We start from the raw sequence: 18,819 nt of genomic DNA, 5'->3' as shown, positions 1-18,819 counted from the left end.
TATTGTCTATACAAACTTTCAAATATACACAATCAAATTCCTTGCATAAAACAAATTATAATTTGTAAAGTTTCACACAAGGTTATGAATAGAATTTCAAAATAAAAAATTAAAAAAAAAAAACTATAATCTAAACCTAACATTTCAATTTCCTAATAATTAACCCTTCCTATAGTAAATTTATAATCCTCAAATGAAAACATTTATCACCAACCAAAAATAATTTACACTGGTTCAATGAGGGGATGAACAAAAGCCAACCGAGAGTTCCACTAAAACAAATTAAATGTATGAATACAATTTTAATATGACTACATATTAGCAAACCTTCTTTGGCTCATAATCAAGCTCACCGATTTTAGGTTCCCGAAGGGTTCCGAAAATCCAATCCATCAACAATGTATAATGTCCATAGTTATGTCGATAAGTAGTGTGGTGAATAGTATGATAACCAGCACCCATAACCGGCCATACTTTTCCATGGATACAATCATGAATGTTTGCTGTCCATAAACCTTCAATAAAAATAAGTGCTATGTGAGTCGTAAGATGAACCGGAACAACAAATAGCGCACAGAAATGAGGCACGGCTTGTAAAATGCCATCAAGGGGATGAAATGCAAGACCTGCAAATTAAAAATGAATACGAAGCATAAGAATAGCTCAAAAATAATATTTAAAATTTTACATTTGCAACTGTTGAAATTAACTTACCGGCAAAAGGAGAAAGAGTATTTTGCTTGTTGTATATGTGATGGGTTGCATGGAGATACTTGTAAAGCAGTTTTATGTCATGCAATTCTCTATGCACCCAATAAATCCCAAATTCCACGATTAAAAGATAAATCAGTGAATATCCCGCATAGGCTGGCAAGCCGATGTCACTGATTCGAGGAAAACATCTTGTCCAGCCTTGTTCAATAACATATTCAGAAATCGTTGGAAGAAGGGTATACCAAGGCATGGCCTTCATTGCAACTCCAATTTGTAATAACATAGCTCTTTTTGATGGTATGCAATCTAAAATATTAACATATAATAAAATGTCAATAAACAAGGTGATTAGTGACTTGTAATTTGATAAGATAAAAAATTTGACTAAACTAATAAGATTCCAAATTGATTTTGATTAATCAATATTTATTATATAAATAAATTATCTATGACATTCCACATAATTACTTAAAAATTTATACATTAATCCCAAAAGTAATTCATCACCACACCAACCTGTTAAGCATACAAAAAAGGCTAAAAAAGTTGTATAAGATAAACACAATTGAATTCCCATCGTATTAATGAAACTCTTAGTAAAATTGGTGATCATGATGTAAGCTAAGTGGCCAACTTTACTACAAGGCATATGGCATTCTAAAGATCTCACATACAAGTTGTATATAAAAGTAAAATTAAACATCTAAAAAAATACTTTATATAAAAGGGCATCTAGTAGCTTTATAAAGGTAGCATTTAGACACATTATGAAGATGCCAAAGTATACCCAAAAAATATGATAGTTTATAGAAATCCTATTAGAAAGGCCGCACTAGAAGACCAAAACTATTGTAGTTTGTTGTTCTCAAGAAGCTTCCAACAAAAGCCTCTTTTACTCAGATAGTCAACTATATATCTCCTGGTTTGACCACCTCTTAGGGACTTGTACCTCACATGACACATCTAACATCCCACATTCCATTGTCCTTAATATCTCCGTAGTACGGACTACGGAGCATGTCACATTTCTATTTCTATTTCTATTTTAGATCGTCCTAAGATTAACAATGACTGTCATATTATGTCCGATCTAGTAGTAATTTAACCAAAATGCAAGCAATCTATGCTTGTGAGTTGCGACTATATTAGAAACTTACCTTCAAGATACACATTTCACATCTATTACGAGTATAATAAGTCCCCATTCCGTGGATTTATTAAATTAAACCGCCAAAATAAAAGAACAATGGCCTTCCCTTATTGACTTCTTCAAGACCTTAAAGATTCCGACAGTAAACAAACAACAAACCTCTTATATTTATATAGTTATATGAAGGAATCTTCGATAATCCACATAAATTAATGATGCAATTAGCAAAACATATATACCCTCGAAACGGCCAACTCTATAACACATTCTGGAACATTGAAGCATACTGTATTATACTCCGTAGATATTAGTGTCACTTTCAAGGATTTGTCCAAAAATTGACACCATTCCTTTTAAATTTAAAAATACATGATTCACGTTTTCATCTACTAGGATAAAAAATTGACACCATTCACTTGCAAGGATTTGTCCAAAAAATTTCTTGGTTGTAAAAAAAAAAAATAATAAAATAAAAAAATTACAAGTATGACATAGTGTACTGTATGTCATAAGATTGACCATACTCTAACTTCACTCTACTATGTCTTAAGGTCTACTTTTAGATGAAAAATTCCTATGGGTAGATTAACAGATTTAACCCATTGATTGTCGGCTAAAGATAGGGTCGATTACATGAACCAAAATATTAATCTTTTACTCTCTTCTGTTTCATAATGTTAATCCTATATACTATTTTGGGCGTTTTAAAAAGATATACTCATATTGAATATATTTCATTTATAACTTAATTTTTTTTGGAATTAATAAGTTGTGGATTGATGACATTACTCTAAGTAAGGAAATCTTTATCTTAAATTATGCAATTATAACTTGTGTTTTCCTAATAAAAAATTTAAAAAGTTAAATAAGGTAAACTAATTATGAATTATGTATTTCTTTTCTTATTTTATGTAATTAATTCCATATAGGAGTATCATTATTATCAATTTTCAATTAACCAGAATACCGAAATACCCTTAAATTGACCATAATATTCGCTTAGCCTCAGCCAAAAAAACCAAAATGATAAAGTCCACACGATAAACGCTCGTATCAAATGAGATTAACACCTTCCATTCCATAACTAACCACCTCTGCACCCCACCCAGGGCCCACACACGCCCACCAGACCACCCACTTAATGAATTAAGCGAATAGCAACAAGTGTTTAGATCAGCTAGTAAAGGAGTTGTACTCCTTCACTAAAAGGTCTTGAGTTTCGAGAATATAGCAGCGCCACCCAATTGGAGCCTAGCTCGGCTTAAAACCGAATTAGTCCAAGTTTAGTATATTGTAAATTAGCCAAATTATAAAAACAAACACATAATGTCAATAACAGCAAAACCATTGATAATGTTGGACATCACTCTTCAACTCCGTACAAATTCGAATGTCAAAAATGTCAATTCTTACTTAATAGTATTGACTAATATTATTGATAGTGACCACATACATACATACAACCCACGCCGTGAAAATTTATCTAACTAATTAGAATTATTCAAACACAAAAATAACAACCAAATTTCCAACTAATCACATTAATTTCACGAAGTAATTAACAAAAAAAAAAAAAAAAAAAAAAAAACGTAATTTAGAAGGGCGAAAAAAATAAATAAATAAAAGAAGTTACCTTTAGGAATAAAGAGGTTGCGCTTCCAATAATAAATAACAAAGCACCAGAGAAAACCAGAACCCAAATACAAAAAAACACCACCAATGTAGTTTCTGAGCCAAGTTTGTAAAAAATGTGGAAGAAAATCCCACATCATCGACGGCAAAGCAAATCCCAAAACAATGCGGTTATAAAAGCTTGTTTCTTCCATAAACAAAGCTTTATATTCTTCTGAAATTCCCCACATCTTTTTCAATTTAGATAGATCTTGTTGAGATCGGAAAATAAAATCAAAACAAGGAACAAGAACTTTTTTTTGGGTTTGAATTGGGTGAGGCAGAGAGAGCAAGTGAAGGAAGTTAGGAGTTGAGAGGAGAGAGAAAAAGTTTTTTGGGTTTTTTGTTGTTGTTGGGAGTGTTGAGAAAGAGGGGGTTGAGTATTTATACTCCGTATAAAAGAGTAATTAATTTAATTAATTCTAAACATAAAATAAATACTCCATACTGGGTTTATTTTTATCTTTTTCTCTGTATTTTTTAATTATTGTTTTTCTTTTTTGGATTTTTATAAGATTTTGATTTTGTTGAAAGTTCTAATTCGGGCGAAGTTCTATTTAGATGGCGGCTTCCAGAAAGGAAAATTATAATTTTTTTTATTATTTTTTGGAAGGAAAATTCTCAAAATTATTGTGAATTATAGAGATATGATTCTTGTAGTATCACTAGTATGTGATTAGGTTGCATATGATAAATACAGTACTCAATAATTAAAAATCATGCGACATTTACAATATCTACAAAATGTCTATCTTAAGATTAGGATCTAAATTTTCACTTCAAAATATAATAATTTCAGTTTAGTAAAATTTAATTTTTGTTCTGTAAAATTAATTTCAATTCAACAAAAATAAGGTAAAGTGAATGGGGCCTTACGGCCTGTTCACTTTAGCTTAATTTCAGTTCAGTTCACTTCAGCTACAATCAGTTCAGTTCAGCTCTAATCAATTCAGTTCAGTTCAACTCCTAATTTCCTTCTCAAATAAAATATTCAGTTTAGTTCAATTCAGTTCAGCTCTAATCAGTTCAATTCAGCTCAGTTCAGTAAATATGAACAGGACCTTATTCTTTCAAATGACTTATGTAATATTGTAATCTACTTAAACAATATACTTCGTAAGTGTTAGTGTGTTACCTAAGTGTTAGGGTCTATCTGATTTACTGAGCTGAGCTGAACTGAACTGATTGGAGCTGAATTGAACTGAATTGTTTATGAGAGAAGAAAATTAGGTACTGAACTGACTTGTTTATGAGAGAAGAAAATTAGAGACTGAATTGAACTGAATTAATTGAAGCAGAGTTGAACTGAAATTAAGTTGAAGAGAACATGCCCATAGTGTGTTGCCTAAAACCAGTTAGAATATCGGTAAACAATATATTTTCTTTTTTCCTTTTTTTTTTTTGGAAGAATACTTAAACAATATACTTCATAAGTGTTTGTTTCCTTTTTCTTGGTGTAATCCTCATTAACATAAATAAAAAAAAATAAAAAAAAAAGTTATAAAATACTTTTTTCAATTTCTGTTCCTATCCTTTCGAACTCTAGTTATAGAAATATATCCTTTGGGCTTGTTTAGTTTCGCCTTAATTTTGTTTATACAAACTTGTCTGATCTGATCGGATTTGATTTGATTGTCTGATTTGACCAAACTTTAACTTTAAATATACAATGATCTATAAGGAAAAAATATATCAAGTGAGATCTTGTTAAATTCGGAATAATTTGAATTTAATATGTAATTTTTTTTTTAATTTTTTCATTACGAATTTAAAGATATTTAGCGACAAGAAACTGCACATAAAATGATAATCTGGTCCAAACTTATTTTTTCTTATCGAATCTGAACTTAAAAATAAGTTAAACTAAACCAGGCCTTAATGTACTTCCTCTGTATTTAAATAGTTGCAACACATACTTTTTTACGGTATTTAAGAAATGTGGGGTTCATATAATATAATACACTTTAAAATGGAATGAGTGGTTGTTAGTAGTGTAATTTAGTGGGTCATGTGCTTTAATAAAGGAAATAATATAATTATTCCCTAAAATAACTTTCCATTTATAGTGTGTTGCAAGTATTATGACATTTCCATTTTAAGGAAGTGTTGCAAGTATTAAAAAAGGAGGAAGTATAAAACGATAACAGTTTAAATAAATTAATTAAAATATTTTTATAGATGTTAATATCAAAATAGGGATTCTCATTGTATATTGGGTGGTCTAACCGTCTAATCACAGGGTTATGGTCTAACCGTCATATCACAGGGTTATATAAAGGGAGTTCAAAATACCATATTCTCGACACCAAAAGGATTAAAGGAATACTCCATAGTCCATACCATATTTTTCTTCGAGTTTTTTTAGATTTCCCAGTCGTACGTAGTTAAGATATGCATCCACCTCTTTTCTTTTCTTTTTTTTTTTTTTTAATTTTTATTTATTATTTATTTAAATAAATGTAATAATCAAATTGTAATTGTACATGTGTACAATTGTACTAGTCCAAAAGCAACCCAAATATACGTTTTATTTTATATTTAAAGCTATGATACATGTGTCAAAAAAATACTTCATATCCAAACTTTAATATTTGAAGAGGAAAGTAGTTCTACTGTATTATAGATTCTACTCATACAACATAACAAGTTTACAACTTTTATGAGCTACGATTAATTAATAAAGAAAACCGGGACCATACAGAGTGTATAAGAAATTGATAACCTCTTTCACTCACAAAGTCACAATTAGTTAAGATCATTTGCATTTCAACTTCACTAATTCAAAATATTAAAGTTCAAGCATGTAAAGAGTCATGGTTGTACACTTGTACTCGTACTTGTACGTGTAAGACACACTATCAATTAGAATGAAACACAACGATATATACATTGCGCCGTAAACAACATCACGCACTTGCACATATAAATAGGAATATGGGATGGTTCAACTCATACACGTGCAGTGTTTGATGAGAATCAAGGTTAGCTTAATGGTTAGAGGCTCTCCTTTTATTAGAAGGGTTTAATTCTCATCTCAATCAAGTAAGATCCCTAATTTTCTCTTACTTGCAAAGTATATATTACCTCCATTCTTGAAAATTCGACTCACTTACTATTCATTTAGTTAAAATAAAATAATTTGACCGCATTTTATGATTTATACAATCAAAAATAATTAACAAGTTTGATCTTATTAGATTCCTCTTTTGATAAATTTTCCAAATATCAACTTTTTAAAATTTTTACTTACACATAGTCAAAATTATTAATGGTCAACGATATTCATTAGAGACCGTGTAAATGCAAAGTGAGTCGAATTTTTAGAAACGGAGGGAGTATATAATTTTGGTGTAGTAGATAATGTTGTTTATTGGGTCATTTTATACATGTTCACCATGATATTGATTCGTTTATAGATAATCTAATTATTATTATTATTTTATTTTTTATTTTAAAATAAATACTTAATACAAGTATGATGTAAAGTAAATAAAAATAATATAAATTGCGAGTAATTTAGAAGCTTAACACGATTTACACAACCCTTCAAAAAAGTAGAGTAAAAAAAAAATCTAATAAATATTTTAAAACAAAAGGAAAGTATAATTTTGTATAAAAAAATAAATGATTTAAAATAGAACTAAGTTTTGAAGATAAGATTAAGATAATATGCATGTCAATATTTTTTTATCAAATACAATGTTAAGCGCAAATTTTACAATGCACCATGGTGCACCTAGAAATAGGTGTACCACAGTTATACTTTTGAACATTTAGTAAAAAAAAATCTGAACAGTTGCAAATTTTGAACATGTAGTAAAAACATCTAAACATCGCAAATTTTGAACATTAATTAAAAAATCTTACAATCGCAATGCATCACGCCTATACTTTTGAACATTAAACAATCGCGAATTTTGAACATTTAGTAAAAAAAAAAAAAAAAAAAATCTGAACATTGCAAATTTTGAACATTTAGTAAAAAATATTTGAACAATCGCAATGCACCACGCCTATGCTTTTGAACATTTAGTAAAAAAAATATGAACAATAACATTTTTGAACATGTAGTAAAAAAATCTGAACAATCGCAAATTTTGAGTTATTACAAGTTAAACAAATTTTAAAAAAAGTTTGTCTGACTCGTAATAATTCAGTAATTTTGTAATATAAACTGAACATTTACCGTATAGAAAATGAATATTTTTATATAAAATATGAACATAAAAATTTGCATATTTATGTTCAGTTTTTGTGATGTGTTTATATTTTTTTACTAAATGTTCATTTTTTATAAAATATTCAATTTTTTTTACTAAATGTTCAAAAGTATAGACGTGGTGCACCTATTTCTAACTACACCGTGGTGTACATAATACTAATTGATCCATAAGGCCACCCTGTAAGTAGATAGGTTTGGTCAAGGGAAGAGAGGGTAAGACAATATTACACAAATGTTTTAATGAAAAATTTAATGAGCTTATTATGACATAGAGAATTAGAGATTGTGTTTTGTGTGTATACATACTATTCTCAAAAAATAAAAAGAAAAAAAAACATATTGATTCAAAAATCACATGTTTTTTACAACTACTAGTTTTAATCGTTAAATCGATCAATATTCCAAATGAATGTTTTCTAAATTCATTGATAAAAATACGGAGTATATATACAATTATACATATATATATTGTCAACCTTTTCTTATTGATCCGTACATCTAGATATTAATTTAAATGAATTTTATTAACCATACACAATTACGCAAGCAATGCATGGCTAGCTAGTACGGAAAAATATATTAATAGTCTAATACCATCACTAATCGTCAACTCTTTATGTAGTGGACTTTTAAATTAAGAAAAATGTATATTCAGCGCTTAACAATACCCAAAAAAAATGCAATAATTCTCCTTTTTTCTTTTTTTTTTTTTTTTTTTTTTTAGAACAAATCAATTCATTAATAAAAAGTCATCCACCATCTACAAATGAATTCTAAATTAACAAATATATAAAATTGAATCAAATTAGGATTTCCTTTATTAAAGCTACGATCGTTGAAAAGATCTTGCACTGCGATACATCTCTCGCACACATCGCTGGAATATACAGCCTTTTCGGAGATACGGTCTAACGATTTGTTATAACCGTAAGAATGATTCTCATCTGATTCGCTTGAACGCATCTGAAAACTTGACAACCGTTGTGATCCCGAACAAATTTTTACCAAAGAACTGACAATATGGTAAAAGATGATTATCTTTTTGATAAACCCTAACACGCAAACAAACCTTAAACATAAACAAGCAACTAAACTAACAAAAACTAACGACTCTACCATAGGGAGACACTCCACCATAGGGAGACGAATGAATATCTACACTACTTGTGTAGATTTATTGAAATCTAAATTGCAAAACTAAATAAATTTAATGGAAAAAGGTCGGAAATAGTTTAATTTTCGGAGAAATTAAACTAAACTATTTCCGGCCTAAACGGCCAAGATTTAGAGAAACCCTAGAAGAGAGGATGAGAGAAGAGGAGAGGAGAGGCGAGAGAACTTTTAGTTGCAATAATTCTCCTATTCATACCATAAATCAATTTCATATCATTAAGGGTTTGTTCACGAATACTGAATTGGGCTGAATTGAACTGAATTGAACTGATTGGAGCTGAACTAAACTGAGCTAAAATGAATATTTTATGAGAGAAGAAAATTAAGAGTTGAACTGAATTGATTGAAGCTGAACTGAACTGATTGTAGCTGAACTGAACTAAATTGAAATTAAGCTGAAATGAACAGACCCTAAGTGCATTATTTTGGAGTTTTTTTTGGTGCACACGATTTTAATATTATGTCTACATGTTATTATTATTATTAGGCAAAAGTTAACGAACGCCCGAGGCGTTGGATAAGCTAGCTAAAAGTGAAAAGATTAAATTAAAATGAACATTAATTACACCGATCGACGCGTGATTTTGTCATGCTTTCCCAAATTAATACCATTTTAAACAATATTTTAAATGATTATCCAATACCTCCGGACGTTCGTTAGCAAAATCCTTATTATTATTATTATTATTAAACAAATTTTTGTGAGGAGATGAGTAGATTTTACGATGGAAGGATGATCCATAATGTTCTCTAAAAATCAAGTGTGAACCATCATATCTTGCTTCTTTAGACTTTTTTTTTTTTTTTTGAAAACTTGCTTCTTTAGACTTTAATTAGGAGGTCAAACACTCAAAATCGGCTGGCTAAAAAGATGGATGATCTGGCTTAAAAAAAAAAAAAAAAAAAAAAGATGGATGATCTTTAAAATCTCAATAGAAGTAATTTAAAAAGCTAAGGCATGAAATAAATGTAATAAATAAATATAAGTTTTACTTTATTTTATGAGTTTGATAGATGAAATAGCAGCTTAATTGGGTTTGAGTGTACACCTATACAAATCTCAATTAAGAATATTATACTTCTCTCCTGTTAAATGAGCGCAAGAGGCCTGCCAAGTGTGTAACATTCCACATATTTTTATTTATTTATTTATTTTTGTTCATGCAATACACGACTATATATTTGTATGGTAAGGAAACCGCCTACTCTCAAACATACATGTATATGATAGTGGGGTTTGAAAATTCAAGTTCCCGCACAATCTTCGATCACTAAGCAATTAAGCATGGTGTAACATTGAAGTTTCCTGTAACAAACTTTAAGTGCTCAGTTTGCAAAATTAGTACTCTGTTTTTGGTAAGTCATTTTAAATAAGTGTGTTATAAAATGACTAGAATTGATTAGTGCGTGCTATCATGCATATATGGTATGTACCATAATCATTTAAAGAAACATTACTAATCAAGCAAAGCTTGACGGAGCTGGTAGAAAACTCATCTTGTGACTTGAGGTCACAAGTTCAAGCCCCACCAATTACAAAATACTTGGGAGTGTGCCAACTTAGTAGGGTCCTTCATCTTACCTTAAATAAAAAAAAAAAAAAATAAAAAAAAAAAAAAAAAAAAAGCTGCAAGGTAAAAAGGGTAAGGGTATATGTATACGTATCCATATATAATAAATGACTGCAATTCGCAAATTTTCCTTTCCTTCTCTATCTTTTTTTATTCTAATGACTACCTAACCTTTTAGTCTTTTATAGGACTATAGGAGTATGTACAAGTTTGAGCAAACACTGCACGTGCAACGAGCTGTTTAACTGGTGGGAGACCCGAGAGTGTGAGATAGCTTTAGAGATTTTTAACCTTAGCTTAGGGCCCCTGTTCACTTCAGCTTAATTTCAGTTCAGTTCAGCTCCAATCAGTTCAGTTCAGTTCAGCTCCTAATTTCCTTCTCTCATAAAATATTCATTTCAACTCAGTTCAGTTCAGTTCAGCTCCAATCAGTTCAGTTCAGTTCAATTCAGTAAACGGGAACAGGCCCTTAGTGTTGAGTTTTTGACTCCTTTAATTTACGTGCATTACAACCATTTAAGAGTATTAAAATAAAAAAAATGGTTAGTCGTACATTGTATTCTACTCTGTAATATTTTTACGAATTTTTTTTTTTATATAATAATTTGACTTTTACACTATTTATATATAATATATATTTTGTATTATACTACAAGGTATGAAGTTAACTATGTTTAGAAGTTAGAACTATTTATATACAATAATATAATACATCTATATACAATAATATAATACAAGCATTTAATACAATTTATAAATTGAGGCGTAGGTTTTTGCATAGAGAGTGAGACAGTATGAGTTGATCAGTAGTAGTAGGTGAAGCAGGACAGGGTGACAACATGACATTCCGATTGTGGTATTGTGTAATTGTATTTGTGATTGTGAGCCCACTGAATTTGACTATGAACTATATTTTTATAAGTCAGGGGCGAATGATATTCAACTGCAATTAATGGAATCTACAAAGATGCAAAATTATAACTGCAAATAAATTTCCAGGTGCGAGGGGTTTATAAATTCTATTTTAATTTAGTTTGTTGCGACTCTGCGAATTGAATTGCCGGTATTTTAGTAGAAATTGTTATATACATTCGGATGTATCGTATACCCAACTAATTTAAGGTTAGTTTTTGTTCTTCATTTGATGATAAAATGAAAAACAATCATTTAAATGAGAACAAATACTCATGGGGTAAACGATACGCCCGGGTGTATATCACAACCTCTCGTGTTTTATAACTGCACGTCATCCTCACTACTACTTATTCCTTCCGGTTGGTGTCTTGACTTTTAAAGATTGTCTTATACTGTACTTCCTATATAGATAACAAGTACATTTGTATTGTCCCTAAAATTTTATCTCGTTTAATTTTTATTATTTAACCATATGTAAATGTATGATACAATCTTATGGCCTGTTCTCTTCAGCTTAATTTCAGATCAGTTCCTAATTTCCTTATCTCATAAACAATTAAGTTCAGTTCAGTTCAGTAAATATAAATGTAAATGTAAATGAGAACAAGCCCTTAGTTTAAATTATAAATTGACTGAGAAAGAGGGTTGATCCACTTATAAGGCCAAAGAAGATGTAATACTAATCAATTTGTGATCCGTAAGAATAATTCCTCTCCCTTATAAAGTGAAATCATCCCTAATCTTTCTCTAATTCTAGACTTTCACTAATGGGAATACAGTAAGTTCTATGCTCTAATATATGAGTAATTATAAAATCTTAGATGAAATAAAGCTTTCATTGATGATTTAGCTGGAATTGAACAAAATGGATAATTAGTGGGGCCGGGTAGCTAAGAGCTTAAGAAGCCATTTACTTTATTAATAAAATCAACTCTATTATTAATTTGATTATTACTATCATTATTAGTCCAGCTGTTCAATTATGAAAACCCAAAGCAGTAGCATCTGTACGACACTCGTGTACATTTGCTGTCGTTTTTCTTACTACGTATTTTTTTTTTTTAAAAAAATTATCATAATTCGGATATACGGAGTAGCAAGTAATTAAACTTTGTCCGAAGTACTAAGGCCTATTCTGATTTACTGAAAACAATTAAATTGAACTGAACTGATTGAGGTTGGACTGAATTGAACTGATTGGAGTTGAAGTGGACTGAACTGAACTGAATAGAGCTGAAATGAATTGTTTATAAGAAAAGAAAATTAAAAACTAAACTGATTGGAGTTGAATTGAACGGAACTAAAATTAAGCTGAACAGAACAAACCCTAAATTAACTTGTCTATGAATGCACTAATTTGGTTTCAAATAAAATAAATAACTTGGCGACACCAAAACGCTTGTTTTATTTATTTATTTATTTTCTTTTCAATATTGTTAATTTTTTGTCAAATTTGTTAATTGTTACATACTGCAACTATGCAAGTGATGGAACAACAAACATTGCATTATTATTACAATTCAATGTTTTTAACAAACTACTTTAATTCCCGTGCCATACACGGATATTGAATAATTACAAAAAAAATATAATAATTATATATTTTAAAAAAATGAATCAATTGATCAATATTAAACCGTATGAATTATTTCGTATTAATATTTAAATATATAATACAAAGTAGTTAAAATGTGCAAGTTGATATTTTAGGAAGTTTACTTTAGATTTTATATAAAATAAAAGTCATAATCTAAATGCAACCTTTTTTTAATATAATAATTTTTTTTTAGAAAGTAGTTTTAGCGGGAAATTTTTTAATAATGCATTGCCAAGTGTCCCCTTAGATCCGCTTTTAGTAATATGTAATTGATTGATAATCATGTTTCATGCGGTGGATGATTGTATCATAGGATTAAGGGTTGTGTATAAGGAAATAAGCGTGCTGTGCTTGGTTTATGCACTTGTTTCAAACCAATATCACTATTCCTATCAATATTAAAAAAAAGTTTTACTTTTTGAACAAGAATAAGGGTAAAATAAGAAGTGTACGGGTGGTATATATATATATATATATATATATAATCGTGAAGAAACATTGATCATAATGAAAAGAACATAGACAAGAAAAAAAAAAACATATACGTACTAATTAAAACACATTACATCTTTCAAAAAAAAAAAAAAAATTAGAACACAATACATTGCATGCATATTTCAGTAACATAGTACTCCGTAAATGATTATTTGGGAGCAACTGTACTTTTGGATGCTCCATCTAATTTGTGGATGCTAAAAGTGAAAATACTAAGCTTCGATTAGAAAAAATAATCAATTGGTTTTTAATTAATTAACATACATTCCTAAATTAAACTATTACCCTTTCAAGCTATGATGTATTTCATACATACTAGTAATTTATTTAATGTTTAATTAGATAACCATTTCAGCTAATAAATTTGTCCTTAAAAATGATGAAAAGCTTGTTAGGTAGTTACTTAACAAAGTACTCAAACTTGTTCTATAACTACAATCTAAACTTGGAAGTCTAATTCAAAACACGAATTGAAACCATCACATTCGGCGGCGTCACAATAGATAATTTAAGTCAAGTATTGCTTATCATCAAATCAAAACTAAAGTCCAATGTAATCTTGACGTGCAGGGTTATATGAGTATTAACCAAGGGAAATGGTACAAATGTCCATGTATTATATACTGTACGTAGCTTCTAATCGATTTCTTGAAAAGAAGATTGAATTTTAATGGCGTCAAATATAGTTACCCTAAATTCAAAGCTTTTGTTGATAAAGATTGAGCCTTAACAAGAGCAAAACTCCAAAACTATATATAAGGCTATTAATTAATTAAACACTCTGTATGATTGGAGGATTTAAGGACTAGTTATGAAATCGAAGTCATCTTAAGTTTTGAATTTAATTCTAAAGCATAAATAATGTATAATCACAACTATATTGACAAAGATATGAATCTGTTTCATAAAATCGAAGTTATCTTAAGTTTTGAGTTTGATTTTAGAGCGCAAATGCATAATCACAACTATGTTGACAAAGAAATGAATCTGTTTTATACAATCCCGCAAGTAATCTTAATTCTAAAGCATAAATGCATAATCACAATGTGTTGACAAAGAAATGAATCCATTTTGATAGAGAAAACTTGGTCCATAATTTATTAATTTGTCATAATTTTCCTTTTTTCTTTTTTCTTAAAAAGGAGATTAGGCAAAAATTTTATTAAGTTCAGTATACATATCTGCATTAAAAAAAAATGTTCAGTGTACACATGTTATGAAATGAATAGAATATTATTATTACAAAATTTTAAGGATCAAAACCTAGAAGTTTGGGAGCAATTTGGAGCAAAGGCTTCAATGTATCCCCTACAAATTTCCTAGCAAAAAGATAACACATAGATGTTACTTCACCATTATATGTGCAATTTGATATTTCAAGTCTAATTTTGTTAAGAAACTCCTCTGTTATGTCACGACTAATAAATCGACCAGGGTGAGGTCCGACGTGTGACCAATCAACCCAAGTAATCCCTTTCTTAGCAATTAAGTCCGGAAATAGTTTATTAGCTAATGTTGGAAAATAATGCTCATCGTTGTAACAAGGTGGATGACAATGCTCTTCAAAAATAGAGTAATACTTTATATCCGAAACCATACGAATGGCGACTTCACGGTCAGCTTCGAACCATTGGGAACCTTTTCTCCAATCTTGAATGGTTATGTTAGGCCACATTTTGTGGTTGTAACGTCCACGACCAGGTTTTCTTGGATCATCAAAGGAAGCAACATAACTTACATTAGAATTTGTCAAGTAGTTGTAAATTGACGTGAAATTGAACAGAGGGATGCATGATTCTGATAATAAAACGAATTTTTGATTGGAAAAATCTAAGAGGGCATTGGCTAAAAGCCGTTTTTCTGCATCGATCATTGATATAGTTCCCCAAACAACTTCCTGAAAATTCAAACAATGAATTAATACTTAATACTTTAATAGTAGTATTAATTGTTTATATTTTCGATCATATTCGACACCCATAAAATTAATAAAAAAAATAAATCTAACTAATAAAGAACTCCATAAAATAATTTTCATGCAAAGTTGTCCAATATCTAAAATTAACACTTTTATTTGTGACTTTAATTAATAATGATAACATAACCCTAAGAAGCTCAATAAAGAAATATTGAGAAAAGATTAACATTAATTACACTGATTGGTGAGTGATTTTATCATGAATTCTCAACTTAATTCGATTTTGAGAAATATATTTAATGCTTATACATAACCCTAAGGGCTGCATATATCATTACCCATATTTTAAACTATTTGTGGTAGGGAGGCACATTAGTTTTAGTCGACATTATTATTAATATTTCACCAATAATTTTGGAATTTCCTGCGCAATAAATAGTCTGTCTACTTCTACAACTATACTAAAGAAAATGGAATCATACGATTAAAGATGGTACAGTGCTACTGTATTATTAGTCATAATTCACACTATATATCATGTGTGTAAATGCGTGATAATAATAAAGCAATTGAAAAAAAGAAGTTAATGCTGTTGTATTCTCTTACGTAGTATCTATCAATATAAAGTTTATCATTAGTTATTACTCATTGTAAGAGAAGATAGAAAATTCATGACTTGTACATTAAATACTCCTTAGGGTCTATTCTCTTCACTTCAGTTCAGTAAATCAGAATATGTCCTTAGTTGCTTGTATATTAAAAAAAAAAAATATATCATTCATCATGTGTAGTCGATCACTCAACCTCATTTATAATCTTAACATCGTATTAGTTTTGAATTTTCTTCTTTCTTTACCCCTTATCGCAATAGACTTACTTCTTTTATTTGAATTTTCATGTTTATTATCTTTTGCTAAAATCATATTTATTTATTTTTAATATTTTAAAAGTACAAATCGAAATGAATATATAATATTAGCCATGACTATTTTTCTTTACGAATACAACAGATGATATATGAAGTAGTAGTCAAAGTGAGGAGTATATGAATTAATGAAAAGTAAAAAGTCTAAATAAAGCTATTAAAAATATACAAGAAATAAAGTATACAAATTGGACGGCCTGCTTACTAACGCAGGGCGTAGACATTAAAAGCAAACCAATAGTATTCTTATTTGGTTGGACTTGGACCCTTTTATTTAGTGTGTCGCCTAAATGTCTGCTCAATGACATCAAAATCAACCCATGTAAAAAGCCCAATATTTGTTGCATAAAAAGCCCAAAAGAGACAAACAGCCCAAAAAAACAACAACTACTAAAATGAGACTAGAACAATAGACTATTCCACAAATCTCAAAACTATTTGAGTCAGAAAACGATTTTGATATTGATACACTAAAAATTAATTTTGACATACTCATTGGGAAAGTATAATTTTGTATAGGTTGCCAAAATCAATCACGAGTGTGCTAAATTCAATTTTAATTTGAGACCAAGAGACACAGTTTGAGTCATCTAATAAAATAACAAACTTTTTATTCCCTCCGTCCCTTGTTTACATTTCTGCTTTTCTTTTTCGGTATTTCAAAATTACATTCCTACTTTCCTTTTTTAGTAAGTAAATTTTTACCAAATATCCCAAATTATCCCTATTTTTCTGTTTTGTAATTAATATTTTCTCTATTTTCTCACTCTTATTTTCAGAATCCATGTGCATCAATTTAGATGAATATGATTAGTCCTTTTTTTTCCACCAAAAAATATTATTGATCCTTTTTCTTTTCAAAGGACTGATGACATATGCAGCATCAAATATTATTCTATCTTTGTTTTACTTAAAGACATCAATTAATGTCTTGTAATTCCCATTGTACTTGTTTTATTGTTCTTTATTTTATCCCAAGTTCCTTAATTCCCGTGTAATTTTACAAATAGGAACGTAAAAAAAGGACGGAGGGAGTAGTGTTTATATACTCAATGTCTTTTCATAATAGTCGAAAAACTAGTGAACTAATTCATCGAATTTAGGAAGAAGTTACAAACACATATTAATAATACATAATTAAAGTAAAATTACCTGACTAGGGATGCGTCTACCATAAAAGACAGAAGTTTGAGGCCAAGAATCATTGTAAGAAGGATGAGTATGAACATAGATTGAGTATAACCCTTCATGACCTTTAAAGAACAAGTCCCAAAGTGGGGCTAATGGCAAGGGCCCTTTTGTTAAGAACATGAAGGCCACTTTAGGCATGTATTCATAAGGGTATCCTTCCATTTGAGGGACCATTGATGCTCTCCATAATAATTCCTTGTCACTCATATTATGCATTATGACACTCTTGATGTTATCTTCCATGTTGTACCCCTTCCATGTTGATGAAATAGTGCTATTTGTTGTTGGTGGAGGGTACGAGGCCAGAGGCGGCAGTGGTGGTGGTGAAGATGGTGGAGGCTGAGCCGATGGCTTTGCCGGTTGTGCCAAGTATGGCAAGGTAGTTGATAGAGATGGCCAAGATGATATAGAGAGAGGCAAGCTTTGGAGATCAAGGAAGCCAATAGTAAGGCCAAGAGATAAGCCTAAAGCAAAGAAAAAAAATTGATCTAATTTAGCCATATTTTTTTACTAGAAGTATTCATTCATTATGAGAATTTATTAGTATAAATTTTGACTACTGAGAAATAATGAATTATGTAAGCATAAGTTTAATTTTATAGCTAGATTTATAAAGAGGTGGATTAGCTTAATTAAGAGATCTAGGACGGCTTTTTGAATAAATGATTTATGAGTCCAACGAAAGTTAGGGTGACTTGCATGTGTTCGTGTACGTAATTTTTACGAGATTGACTTAATTTGGTCTATGCCTTTTTATCTGATTGGACTGATTCTATGTAATACAGTAGTTCATACTCTCCCTACTACGAGAAAGTCAATGACCAAAACATAGGATGGTAGGTCTAAGTAAATTAAGTTTCAAAAATACGTTAATCCCTAAATAATGCACGCCTGTCTACTTTGTCATAAATTATACTCCGTAACCTAATCTCAGTATGTGTTACTAGTTTAGAAATGCAATGCCAAAATTATCAATACTCGTAATAGTTAGCCCTTAAATTAAACATATACGTGTGTACATTAATATTAAATTGAAACACAATGTATAGGTTTTTAGATTATAAATTTTATTTGTGAGTATATACAGAATAGTTCATATCATCAATCACAAACTCCATCATAATATGCATGTTCATAGACTCATATATCAGTAAGGTTTATTAGTTTTAGTAGATCCATGTAATTAGATAAACAAAGTTTGCTCACCCCTAACTCTTGGGTCAATGTCTAAACAACTAGAAAAAAGAAACAAAACATGGAACAAGTTGAATCCAAAA

At 29.7% G+C, this 18,819-nt stretch overlaps 2 protein-coding genes across 2 annotated transcripts; both read right to left on the bottom strand.

Moving 5' to 3' along the window:
* On the bottom strand, nt 1-3,908 carry LOC145592817 (delta(7)-sterol-C5(6)-desaturase-like). Its single transcript, XM_081649322.1, has 3 exons — nt 3,498-3,908; nt 715-1,020; nt 1-626 (listed from the first exon to the last, which is right to left on the bottom strand). The coding sequence occupies exons 1-3, from the start codon at nt 3,724-3,726 to the stop codon at nt 319-321; spliced, it is 843 nt and encodes a 280-aa protein (XP_081505448.1). The 5' UTR covers nt 3,727-3,908; the 3' UTR covers nt 1-318.
* A 10,849-nt stretch (nt 3,909-14,757) lies between these two features.
* LOC145592816 (glycosyltransferase BC10-like) lies at nt 14,758-18,043 on the bottom strand. The gene is made up of 2 exons (XM_081649321.1): nt 17,504-18,043; nt 14,758-15,405 (listed from the first exon to the last, which is right to left on the bottom strand). The coding sequence occupies exons 1-2, from the start codon at nt 18,041-18,043 to the stop codon at nt 14,758-14,760; spliced, it is 1,188 nt and encodes a 395-aa protein (XP_081505447.1).
* Between the last annotated feature and the right edge of the window lie 776 nt (nt 18,044-18,819).

This window comes from Chenopodium album, chromosome 18 (genome assembly GCF_948465745.1).
Source record: "Chenopodium album chromosome 18, dcCheAlbu1.1, whole genome shotgun sequence".
Classification (NCBI taxonomy): Eukaryota; Viridiplantae; Streptophyta; class Magnoliopsida; order Caryophyllales; family Amaranthaceae; genus Chenopodium; species Chenopodium album.
Note: the sequence above shows the minus strand (reverse complement) of the source record. Positions and strands in the feature narration are given on the sequence as shown.

What these genes read in the sequence shown, in the direction of transcription:
- LOC145592816 (XM_081649321.1), bottom strand. Translation starts at nt 18,043, where the DNA reads ATGGCTAAATTAGATCAATTTTTTTTCTTTGCTTTAGGCTTATCTCTT. An exon ending in GTAGACGCATCCCTAGTCAG is followed by an intron (nt 15,406 to 17,503) that starts GTAATTTTACTT and finishes TTGAATTTTCAG; the next exon opens with GAAGTTGTTTGGGGAACTAT.
- LOC145592817 (XM_081649322.1), bottom strand. Translation starts at nt 3,726, where the DNA reads ATGTGGGGAATTTCAGAAGAATATAAAGCTTTGTTTATGGAAGAAACA. An exon ending in CAACCTCTTTATTCCTAAAG is followed by an intron (nt 1,021 to 3,497) that starts GTAACTTCTTTT and finishes TTAATATTTTAG; the next exon opens with ATTGCATACCATCAAAAAGA. An exon ending in TACTCTTTCTCCTTTTGCCG is followed by an intron (nt 627 to 714) that starts GTAAGTTAATTT and finishes TTTAATTTGCAG; the next exon opens with GTCTTGCATTTCATCCCCTT.